This window comes from Ranitomeya imitator, chromosome 2 (genome assembly GCF_032444005.1).
Source record: "Ranitomeya imitator isolate aRanImi1 chromosome 2, aRanImi1.pri, whole genome shotgun sequence".
Classification (NCBI taxonomy): Eukaryota; Metazoa; Chordata; class Amphibia; order Anura; family Dendrobatidae; genus Ranitomeya; species Ranitomeya imitator.
The window spans coordinates 257490608-257503489 of NC_091283.1; the positions used below are offsets into that span (position 1 = coordinate 257490608).

General features: G+C 43.2%; 1 protein-coding gene across 1 annotated transcript in view; it reads right to left on the reverse strand.

The window, feature by feature from the left end:
* Window positions 1–594: 594 nt before the first annotated feature.
* The window catches only part of LOC138662978 (oocyte zinc finger protein XlCOF22-like), a 30196-nt gene continuing 17908 nt past the window's right edge, over window positions 595–12882 (reverse strand). Inside the window, exon 7 of the mRNA XM_069749004.1 lies at window positions 595–1994. Coding sequence (XP_069605105.1) covers window positions 721–1994 — 1274 coding nt within the window. The 3' untranslated portion in view covers window positions 595–720. The remainder of the gene's footprint in view (window positions 1995–12882) is intronic.

Genomic DNA, 12882 nt, shown 5'->3' on the forward strand with positions numbered 1-12882 from the left:
GGGACTTCGGCATTGTTGAAGACAGTTTCAACGATGCCGAAGTCGTTCCCCTGATTGTTGGTCGCTGGAGAGAGCTGTCTGTGTGACAGCTCCCCAGCGATCACACAATGACTTACCAACGATCACGGCCAGGTCGTATGGCTGGTCGTGATCGTTGGTAAATCGTTTAGTGTAACGGTACCTTTATACTGTATTTCCACATACTATCTATTCTTGACACTAGAGTGGCTTAAAAACTTACAAAGTATATGGTTTGAGGTCTGGGATCTGCCAATATGTGGCTAGTTTTCTGACTGTTTTGGATAACATGATACATGACTTTAGGTTTTTTTGTCTAGTCTCGCTTGACTATAGGTCTCCTGATGAGTCGCCTTTGGTGAGGATGATGAAACCCGTAGAAATGAGAGGCTTGGAGACTGAGTGTGTATATGTCACCTCACCCTATATACTGAACTGTGGGGAACATGTTTTTTCTATTAGTCACCTACTGACTAACCTTCAGGGGAGTAAATTATGGGTATAGTTTTACATTTGGAATTAATAAAGTTTAGTTTTATCCTTTTGCCAGCAAACATGAGGAATGACAAGAGACAACCCATTTAAGAAGATTCAATTTTGGTTAAAACTATTCCAACATTATGAACATAAAAAAGGATTCTCACCTATGTGACATCTCTGATGGTTATTAACAGTTGATTTCCAAGTAAAATATTTCCGACATTAAGAAAATGAAAACGACATCTCCCCTGTGTGACTGCTCTGATGTCTAACAAGAAGCGCTTTCCATTTAAAATATTTCCCACATTCTGAACATGAAAAAGGCTTCTCTCCTGTGTGGGTTCTTTGGTGTGTAACAAGACTCCCTTTCCGGTTAAAACATTTCCCACATTCTGAACATAAAAAAGGCTTCTCCCCCATGTGAGTTCTCTGGTGACTAACAAAAGTCCCTTTCTGGTTAAAACATTTCCCACATTCTGAACATGAAAAAGGCTTCTCCCCTGTGTGAATTCTATGGTGACTAACAAGATGCTCTTTCTGTTTAAAACATTTCCCACATTCTGAACATGAGAAAGGCTTCTCCCCTGTGTGGGTTCTTTGGTGTGTAACAAGATTCTCTTTAAGGGTAAAACATTTCCCACATTCTGGACATGAAAAATGCTTCTCCCCTGTGTGAGTTATTTGGTGTCTAACAAGATTCTCTTTAAGGGTAAAACATTTCCCACACTCTGGACATAAAAAAGGCTTCTCCCCTGTGTGAGTTCTCTGGTGACTAACAAGATGCCCTTTCTGGTTAAAACATTTCCCACATTCTAAACAGGAAAAAGGCTTCTCCCCTGTGTGAGTTATTTGGTGTCTAACAAGATTCTCTTTAAGGGTAAAACATTTCCCACATTCTGGACATAAAAAAGGCTTCTCCCCTGTGTGAGTTCTCTGGTGACTAACAAGATGCCCTTTCTGGTTAAAACATTTCCCACATTCTGAACATGAAAAAGGCTTTTCCCCTGTGTGAGTTCTACGGTGGTTAACCAAATCTGATTTCTGGATATAACATTTCCCACATTCTGAACAGGAAAAAGGCTTCTCCCCCGTGTGAGTTTCTTGGTGTCTAACAAAAGCCTTTTTGATGGTAAAACATTTCCCACATTCTGAACAAGAAAAAGGCTTCTCCCCTGTGTGAATTCTCTGGTGGCTAGCAAAATGTGATTTCTGTTTAAAACATTTCCCACATTCTGAACATGAAAATGACTTATTTGCTTTAGGAGAAGTTTGTTTTTTAATGCCTCTTTTGTGACTTTGATTTTCCTTAGTCGTCAGTAATGAGTCAGAAGATGAGACCTGTTTCATAGGATCAGATGACAGATCTTTGCTGTGAATGGATGATGATATATCCTTAGTAACAGCAATCACTTCAGTTGTATCTTGTAGGATCTCAAAATCATCAGATTTAAAAATTGAAGGTGTCAGCTGTCCCTTTGATCTCCTGGTACAGTCATCTGCTAAGATAAAAACATTTTTTAATAAAATATCCTTGAGTTTTATATTATTGAACATTTCTACTTAAACTGTCCATAAAAATGGCAAGCTATGTAAAAAAAATATATTTATCAAGATAATGATTGTTCAGACTAATAGAAAACTTTGTTCGATGAACAAGTAGTGCATGGTGTTCAACTGTTCATTCTGCCTCCCAAATATCGAATAAAAAGAAACCAATCAATGTTATGTAGGCGAAAATAATAATACCAATTCTCATCTCACAAAAAACAAGCCCCACTCAGGTCCATCATCTGTCAATGGAAAAACAGAGGTTCCCACACTACTAGTGGCTCAAAGGCTGTTGAAAAGCAAGAGTTTCCATAAACCAATCCAGCAAAATCTGCTCTCACTTGAGTCTTGCAATGTGCTCAAACAACATTTAGGATCCTTGTATTTAGCAATATTATAGTGAGAAGAATCCGCTTAATTTGCGGTGTCTCCTGGAGCACAATCTGGGCACTATGTGCTGGGTAATAAAATGGCAAATTATAATTTTCACGCTCCAACATCCACTGCTCATCGGAATCCGACGTACCGTGTAATGAGGGGATTCCGGAGCACAACGCTTCCTGTGACCCCGACCTCATCGAGCCCTGATTGGTTAAGGTGCTGATGACGTCAGCATCACACTAGCCAATGAGACAAATCACTAGGAAAGTTTGTTATAGCAATGAATTTTTCTGGGTGATCTGCCTCATAAAAATGCTGTTTCTCCTCAGATCTCCTGTCAGTGAGAGATTAGAGGACAAACAGTGTTAGAAGTGCTGCTGGCAACAGCTGTGAGTCAGCGATCTTGTTATAAAGTAAAAAAAAACCAGACATGGCAGGTTAGGGTTAGTGTTGGGGCTAAAGTTAGGGTTACTGTTAGGGTTACTGTTAGGCTAAATGTAGGGTTGCTGTTAGGCTAAAGTTAGGATTACTGTTAGGCTAAAGTTAGGGTTTATTCTAAAGTTAGGGTTAGGCTAAAGAATTAGGCTTTTCTCAATTTTCCTCACCTACTGTATTATCACCCATCCCTTGTAGATTGTGAGCCTTCGCAGGCAGGGTCCTCTCTCCTCCTGTACCAGTTACGACTTGTATTGTTTAAAATTATTGTACTTGTTTTTATTATGTATACCCCTCCATGCATGTAAAGAGCCATGGAATAAATGGCGCTATAACAATAAATAATAATAATTATAATAATAATTGTCTCCCCAATAATTTGGTCACCTCAGTCAGTCAAATCAGAGTTTTCTATTCCCGGAAAAAGAAAAACGAATAAAATGGCCGTCAGTATTATAGTAACATAGTTAGTAAGGCTGAAAAAAGACATTTGTCCATGCAGTTCAGCCTATATTCCATCATAATAAATCCCCAGATTCACGTCCCATTATAGTGCAGAGGAGACTTATGCACTTTTATGTTCGGACAGCGAAGAAAGTGCAGGGCCAGATGGCGATGTGGATTTTGAGGGCTTTAGTAGCAGCGACAGTGATAGCTCAGAAATGAGCAGTGATTCTGGTCCATCCTCACACACAAGGACCAGTACAACAAGAAGGACAAATAGCGCTTCTGGAGAAATGTCTCCAACTCAGGGAACAATGCCCAGTACTAGCGCTGTCCCTAGTGCTCGTGAATTGGTGCACATCAATGTCCAAGGGGCTTTGCCTCTTGATGTAGCATTTCCCAGATGGGAGGCTTCGGATTCGGCTACTCTATTCATCTCTAATTTTAATGCCATTCCTTGTATAAATGTGGAGGTGGAAAATTTTGGACCAGCTTATACTGTCCTACAAACAAATTTATATGTGTCCCAATTAATCAGGCAGAATCCATTATCCTATTATGCTAGGTCAATTTTATGGACACCAATGTCCTAGAAATTAAAAAAAAAAATTAGGACTTACATTCGCTATGGGGCTTTTTTAAAAAAAAAAAAAACAGGCATTCGGTCCTATTGGTCCAACTGCCCTGTTCAAGCCAATGTTTTCTGCTGTTCTTCCTAGGACCAATTATGAAATGCTCATGAGATTTCGGCATTTTATTGACAATAGTCAATGCCTGCCATATTGGGGTGCGGACCTTGCAGATCAGGTTCTACAGCCATACCAGGTATCAAGAAAATCATACAACCTGGTATAGAAAGTTAGTCATTCATTTGTTTCAGGTGGCCACATATAATTCTTTTGTGTTATACAAAAAAGCCGGAAATGCAGATACTTTCTTTAATTATCAGGAAAAGGTTATTGAAATTCTTGTTTTTGAAAATGTTGTCCCCGCCAATCCTTTATAATCTGAAGATGTCAGAAGACTCACTGAGGGACATATTATTGCACTCATTCCAGCAACTGAAACAGGAAATAACCCCCAGAGAAGATGTCGTGTATGTTCCAAGAGAGGAATGAGGCATGATACCCGCTATTATTGCCCACAATGCCCATCATTGCCGGCCTTATACCTCCATGACTGATTTAAAATCTTCCACACAGAACCACGCTTTAGACTGTTTTGACATTCAAGCATTTGGTTTATATAGTGACAGACACATGTGAGTAGAGTGGACTTAACAATTTCCGGGAGTAGCTGGGGGGGGATGTCTCCAGAGACACAAGCTGGGCACAATATATTGGGCACTACACTGACATTTTTGCAATTTTTGCTCTAAAACTTCCACTACATGTTTCTGGAAATCATCTATGTAGTAAACATGGTCACTATATCCAAAGATGAATTCCCAGAGGGGTGTCATTTCCAAAACAGGGTCACTTCAGGAGGGATTCGGTTGTTCTGGCACTTTGCGGCTCTCCAAAGTGCCATAACAGCAGAATCCCCCCTGAAGTGACGCCATTTTGGAAATGACACCCCTCTGCGAATTCATCTATGTGTGTAGTGACCATTTACCTATCTACCTATTTTCCAATGTAAGATCTGGGGTTAAAACAACATTTTAGTGGTTAAAATGTAATTATTTTTCTTCACTGTCCAATGGTGTAATTTTCTATGGAACAGCTGTGGTGTCAGTATGCTCACTGCACCACTAGAAGAATTCATTCAGGGAAGTATTTTGTAAAATGCAGTCACTTTTGGGGGCTTATGCTGTTCTGGCACCTCAGGGGCTCTGACAATGTGACATGTCATTGATAAACAATTCCAGCAAAATCTGCTGTCCAATATGGCGCTCCTTCCCTTCCAAGATCTGCCACGCAGGGTATCGGCGTGCTCAGGAGAAATTGCACAACAAATTGCATGGAGCAATTTCTCCTGTTACCCTTACGAAAATGCAAAATATGGAGCTAAAAAGATTGATTTGTGAAAAATGTAATTTTTTTTATTTCCACGGCTCTACATTATAAACTTCTGTGAAACACCTCTGGGTTCATGGTGCTCAATACACATCCAGATAAGTTCCCTAAGGGGTCAAGTTTCTAAAATGGTGTCACTTGTGGGGTGTTTCCACTGTTTCGGCACATTAGGGGCTCTGCAAACGTGATATGGCAAACGCTAATTATTCCAACATATTTTACATTAAAAAAGTCAAATGGCGCTCCTTCCCTTCCAAGCCCTGCCGTGCACCAAAACAGTAGATTTCCCCCACATATGCGGTATCCACGTGCTCAGGAGAAATTGCAAAACAAAAGGTATAGTCCATTTTCTCCTGTTACCCTTATGAAAGTAAAAAAAATTAGGTCTAAAGGAAAATTTTTGTGAAAGAAAGCTAAATGTTTATTTTTTCCTTCCACTTTCTATTCATTCCTGTGAAGCACCTGAAGGGTTAATAAACTTCTTGAATGTGGTTTTGAGCACCTTGACGGGTGCAGTTTTTAGAATGTTGTCACTTTTGAGTATTTTCTGTCATATTGACCCCCCAAACTCACCTCAAATGTGATGTGGTCCCTAAAAAAATGGTTTAGTAAATTTTTTTGAAAAAATGAGAAATTGCTAGTCACCTTTTAACCCTTGTGCTGATGTAAAGTAGACATTTTGGAAATGTTATTTATTAGCTATTTTGTGTGATATGACTCTCTGATTTAAGATCATAAAATATTTAAATTTAGAAAATTGCAAAATTTTCAAAGTTTTCGCCAAATTTACGTTTTTTTAACAAATAAACGCAAGTTATATCAGAGAAATTTTACCACTATCATAAAGTACAATATGTCACAAGAAAACAATCTCAGAATCACCAGGATTCATTGAAGTGTTAGAGTTATGACCTCATAAAATAACACTGGTCGGAATTGAAAAAATTGACCAGGTCACAAAGGCAAAAACAGGCTCTAGCGCCAAAGGGATAATATTTTGCTGCACAACCTTTTGAGGCAATCACTGCAATCAAACGATTCCTGTAACTGTCAATGAGACTTCTGCACCTCTCGACAGGTATTTTGGCCACTCCTGAAGAGCAAACAGCTCCTGTTGTCTTGTGTCTGAAGGTTGCCTTTTTCAGACGGCATGTTTCAGCTCTTTCCAAAGATGCTCAATAGGATTTAGGTCAGGGCTCATAGAAGGCCACTTCAGAATAGTCCAATGTTTCCCTCTTAGCCATTCATGGGTGATTTTAGCTGTGTGTTTTGGGTTATTTTCCTTTTGCAAGACCCATGACCTGCGACTGAGACCAAGCTATCTGACACTGGGCAGCATATTTTTCTCTAGAATCCCTTGATCGTCTTGAGATTTCACTGTACCCTGCACAGATTCTAGACACCCTGTGACAGATGCAGCAAAGCAGCCCCAGAACATAACAGAGCCTCCTCCATGTTTCACAGTAGGGACAGCGTTCTTTTCTTGATACGCTTCATTTTTCCGTCTGTGAACATAGAGCTGATGTGCTTTGCCAAAAAGTTCAATTTCTGTCTCATTTGTCCATAGGACATTCTCCCAGAAGCTTTGTGGCTTGTCAACATATAGTTTGGCAAATTCCAGTATGGCTTTTTTATGATTTTTTTTCAACAATGGTGTCCTCCTTGGTTGTCTTCCATGAAGTCCACTTTGGCTCATATAACGACAGATGGTGCGATCGGACACGGATGTTTCTTGAGCTTGAAGTTCACCTTTAATCTGTTTAGAAGTTTTTCTGGGCTCTTTTGTTACCATGCTTATCCATCTCTTTGATTTGTCATCAACTTTCCTCATGCGGCCACATCCAGGGAGGTTGTCTACAGTCCCATGGATCTTACAATTCTGAATAATATGTGCAACTGAAGTCACAGGAACATCAAGCTGCATGGAGATGGTCTTATAACTTTTACCTTTAACATGTTTGTCTATAATTTTTTTCTAATCTCCCGAGAAAACTCTTTTCTTTGCTTCCCCTGGTCCATGTTGAGTGTGATACACACCATGTCTCCAAACAACACAGTGAGTATCTGTAGCCCTATATACAGGCCACTCACTGATTCCAGGATTGTAGACACCTGTGATGATAGTCACTGGACACGCGATTTAACATGTCCATTTTGACACATTATTTTCAGGGGTCCCATCATTTCTGTCCAGGCCTATTTCATGAGTTTTAATTTTTTTTTTAATTCTATGGAAGAATGGTTTAAAAGCAATGTCTGACTTTCATTTGTTCATTTTCATAGATCTTTTATTTCTTATCACTTTTGTCAGATTCAAGCTATTTCTGTCACCATTGTGGGTTTTTCTGTCATTAAACGAGGGGAAACAACAACATTGACCATATATGTATAGATTATAACACTCAGTGAATATATATATATTTGTCTATCCACTTCCGTCTGTTTGTCTGTCACGGAAATCCCGTGTCGCTGACTGGTCGCGGCTAGAGTTGAGCGACTTTTACTTTTTTAGGATCGAGTCGGGTTAAAAGTCGGGTCGGGTGAAATCAACCGATTATTGCGAAAAGTCGGGGGCCGACCGAAACACGAAACCCAATGCAAGTCAATGGGGAATCAAAGTCAGCAGTGAGTGGAGGACAGGAAAACACCTACAGTGCACATGTTAATGCCAAAAACATCAATTCGTATTACTGAAGCTTGTCAGTCTTAATTTACTTTATAATAATAGTTAGGCATTGAAAACTGGGGGTCATTTGGCTAAAGTTGTGGGGGGTAGGGCTGGCTCAAGATTTTCGTGGGCCCAGGAAACACGGAATACATCACGGCGGTGGAGCAGGGAGAGGTAAGTATTTTAACTTTGCAAGTGCTGTGATCCTGAGCAAGCAGGGGGGCCCACTAGTTGGCACTGGCACAGGACCCCTCATAGTACGGCGGTGTGTTTGACGGCGGGTGGCGCCTCCCACTGCCAGACACTTTTGCGTACTATGAGGGGCCCTGTGCCAGTGCCAACGAGTATGCCCCCCCCACCTGATGAAGGAACCTGCACTTTCATCTGCACCTTCCTCTTTGTCCCCGTGTAAGGTGGTATAGTATGCGGGAAGGGGAACCTGACTTTCATCTGGGTCAGATTCTGGCTGTGTAGAGTGCAAGGGAATGTAGTGGTCCGGGTCAATGTACCAGCAGACTCACCTAGCAGTGGCTGGGCAATGGGCAGGATGAGGAGGAAACACAGATATAGGCCCAAAATGAAAAAATAGGCTAAAAGCAGTCCAAAATGGGTAACAGGACTAAATAGGCGGCATTGCTTTGTTCAGTGGAGAACAATTGTAATGAGTGTCTCAGACAGACTTAGTAGGCCTAAAATAAAAAAATAGGCTAAATGCAGTTCAAAATTGGTAACAGGAGTACACAGGCGGCATAGCTTTGTTCAGCGGAGGACAACTGTAATGAGAGGCTCACACAGACTTAGTAGGGCTAAAATAAAAAAGTAGGCTAAAATAAAAAAGTAGGCTAAATGCAGTTCAAAATTGGTAAGAGGAGTACACAGGCGGCATAGCTTTGTTCAGCGGAGGAGGACAACAACTGTAATGAGAGGCTCACACAGTTACTAGGCCCAAGTAAGTAATTAGGCTAAATGCAGTTCAAAATTGGTAAGAGGAGTACACAGGCGGCATAGCTTTGTCCAGCGGAGGAGGACAACTGTAATGAGTGGCTCACACAGTTACTAGGCCCAAGTAAGTAAGTAGGCTAAATGCAGTTCAAAATTGGTACCAGGAGTACACAGGTGGCATTGCTTTGTTCAGTGGAGGACAACTGTAATAAGTGGCTGACACAGTTAGTAGGCCAAAATAATAAAGTGGGCTAAATGTCAGCCAAAAATGTTCATAAATAAACAGGTGGCATAGCTAGGTACAAGGGTGGGCTCCTCTGCTGGGTAGCAGACAGTGGTAGTTGGTGCAAAGTATTAACTGGTCTAAATGGAGCCCATGCCCCTGTATATTTTAACTATCATCTATCATTTCAACAAATTTGTATTGGCAGTGCCATTCAAGGATTTAACAGCACAGACTACACAGTGGTGGAGCAGGGAGAGGTAAGTATTGCAAGTGGTAGAGCACTGTTCGAGCTGGGGGGGGGAACACTCTCGTGGGCGGCGGTACTGGCACAGGGCCCCTCATATTACGACGGTGTGTCTGACGTTGATTGTGCACCACCACCATCAGAGACACTTCATTGTGCTATGAGGGACCCTGTGCCAGTGCAGTCACCCAAGAGTGGGGGCACCCACCTGTCCAGGCAAACAACACTCGCACGGGTGCTTGCGCCAGGCGGTGACCACGGCCCTGTGGGGGGAGTCAGCCCATTTAGGGAGATATAAAAATGGCCTATGGTAGACATTCAGCAGCTGCAAATGGAGGAATTGGAGCAGTCAGTAAGAGCAGGCCAAAATCAAGACATTTTTCAGGCAAGCTACGTGTCAGCAGGGGCAAGTGGGTCAAAATTATTTGAAATCCATGATTGGTTCATTTTAATGAAGGTTAGATCATCAACATTTCGGGTAGCCAGATGTGTCCTTTTTTCGGTCAGTATTGAACCAGCAGCACTGAAGACTCTTTCTGATAGCATACTAGCAGCTGGGCAAGTGAGCTCCTGTAATGCATATTCTGCCAATTCAGGCCAGGTGTCTATTTTAGATGACCAGTAATCAAAGGGGAATGACCTGTGAGGGAGAACATCGATAAGGGAGGAAAAATAGTTGGTAACCATACTGAACAAAAGCTGTCTCCTGCCACTTTGAATTGATGCAGCAGTACCTGTCGTGTCAGCGGTCATTGCGAAATCACTCCACAACCTGGTCATAAAACCCCTCTGTCCAACGCCACTTCTGATTTGTGCACCTCTAACACCTCTGCCATGTTGTCCCCTACAGCTCGTGTGAGAACCATCACCGCCGCTGTGTGCTGGGAATGCCTGAACCAAACGGTCAACAACAGTTGCTTGTTTGGTAGCCAATATTTGCTCAAGGTTCTCATGTGGCATGATATTTTGTAATTTTCCTTTGTATCGTGGATCCAGGAGACAGGTCAACCAGTAATCGTCATCGGTCATCATTTTGATAATGCGGGGGTACCTTTTTAGGATACGCAAGGCATACTCTGCCATGTGGGATAATGTTCCAGATGCCAATTCACTGCTTGTGCTGGGTTGAGGAGCACTTTCTTGCAAATCAACATCACTTGTGGCCCGCAAAAACCCTGTACCTGACCTTGCAACGCCATCAGTTTTTATTGCCACCTGAGAAGCATCCTCCTCCCATAAATATTCATCCGCATCATCCTCCTCCTCCTCTAAATCCGCCACCTCGTCCAGGAGAGTTCCCTGACCAGACAATGGCTGACTGTCATCAAGGCTTCCCTCCTCCTCGGCTGCAGACGCCTGCTCCTTGATGTGCGTCAAACTTTGCATCAGCAGACACATTAGTGGGATGCTCATGCTTATGATGGCGTCATCTGCACTTACCAGCCATGTGCATTCCTCAAAACACTGAAGGACTTGACAGAGGTCTTGGAGCTTCGACCACTGCACACCAGACAACTCCATGTCTGACATCCAACTGCCTGCCCGTGTATGTGTATCCTCCCACAAATAAATGACAGCACGCCTCTGTTCGCACAGGCTCTAAAGCATGTGCAGTGTGGAGTTCCACCTTGTTGCAACGTCGATTATTAGGCAATGCTGGGGAAGATTCAGCGATCGCTGATGGTTCTGCATACGGCTGAAGTGTACGGGCGACCGGCGGATGTGCAAGCTAAGTCTTCGCACCTTCAGGAGCAGGGCTGGTATCTCCGGATAATTTTTCAGGAAGCACTGCACCACCAGGTTCAAGGTGTGAGCCAGGCAAGGATTGTGTTTCAGTTCTGAAGGGACTATGGCAGTCATAAAATTCCTTCCGTTATCACTGACTACCTTGCCTGCCTCAAGATGTACACTGCCCAGCCATGACTGAGTTTCTTGCTGCAAGTACTCGGCCAGTACTTCCGCGGTTTGTCTGTTGTCGCCCAAACACTTCATTTGCAGCACAGCCTGCTGACGCTTACCACTAGCTGTTCCATAATGGGACACCTCGTGTGCAACACTGGCAGCTCTGGATGGAGTGGTCGTGCGACTTCGCTCTGTGGATGAGCTTTCACTTCTGGAGGAGGAGGAGGAGGAGGAGGGGTGGCGAATGCCTACAGCAAACTGTTTCCTAGTCCGTGGGCTAGGCAGAACTGCCCCACTATGGCTGTCCCCTGTGGACCCTGCATCCACCACATTAACCCAGTGCGCCGTGATGGACACGTAACGTCCCTGGCCATGCCTACTGGTCCATGCATCTGTTGTGAGGTGCACCTTTCTACTGACAGATTGCCGGAGTGCATGGACAATGCGGTCTTTGACATGCTGGTGGAGGGCTGGGATGGCTTTTCTCGAAAGAAGTGTCGATTGGGTAGGTCATAGCGTGGTACTGTGTAGGCCATCAGGGCTTTGAAAGCTTTGCTTTCAACCAACCGGTAGGGCATCATCTCTAACAAGATTAGTCTAGCAATGTGGGCATTCAAACCCTGTGTACGCGGATGACAGGATGAGTACTTTCTTTTCCTAACAAGAGTCTCTTGTAGGGTGAGCTGGACTGGAGAGCTGCATATGGTGGTACTAGCGGGGGTGCCGATGGACATGGCAGACAGAGAGGGTTGGTGATGGTATTCTTGCTGTTGGCCTACATACAGTGTTTCCTACCAATAACCTTGTGATTCCCTGACTGCTTTGTCCTTGCGACGATACCTCCACATTTGCTGCTGGTGGTGTCCTAACCGGTGGGCTTACAGTGAGGGAAGCAATGTAGCGTTGCTGACTACCTTCATTCTGAGCAGGTGGACCAACGGTACGGAACGTTTGGAAGTTAGTCCAGGCTTGTAAGTGCATGCTGGTTAAAGGTCTACACATATGCACGTTGTATTTAAATTTAGGAGATTCTTCCCTCTGCTAAAGGTCTTTGAGCATTTCTTACAGATAACTTTGCACTGATAATTCGGATCTTTTTAAAAAAATTCCCACACTGCACTCTTCCTACTATGGATTACCTTTTCAGGCATTGCACGCTGTGCTACTTTCACCGGATGACCACGCTGTCCTAAAACTGTTTTTGGTTTTGACAAACATTTTTGGCCAGATACGGGCCTGCCAGATGAAAGCAGTTGCGATGTAGATGGCTGCTGCGGATCATCCTCCTCCACTTCCGAGCTACTGGCAGCGGCACCCTCTTTCCCCAATGGCTGCCAATCTGGGTCAACAACTGGGTCATCTATCACCTCCTCTTCAATGTCATGTGCACCTTCCTCTGTGCCAGCTTGTAAGGTGCTATAGCGTTTGTGACGGGGCACCCTAGTCTCATCAGGGTCAGATTCTGGTTCAGTACACTGCAAGGGCAATGTAGTGATCTGAGTCAATGAAACAGCATAATCTAGCTGTGGCTGTGCATCTGTGCACTCCATGTCTGATTCATCTTGTAATGGGCTGTTAA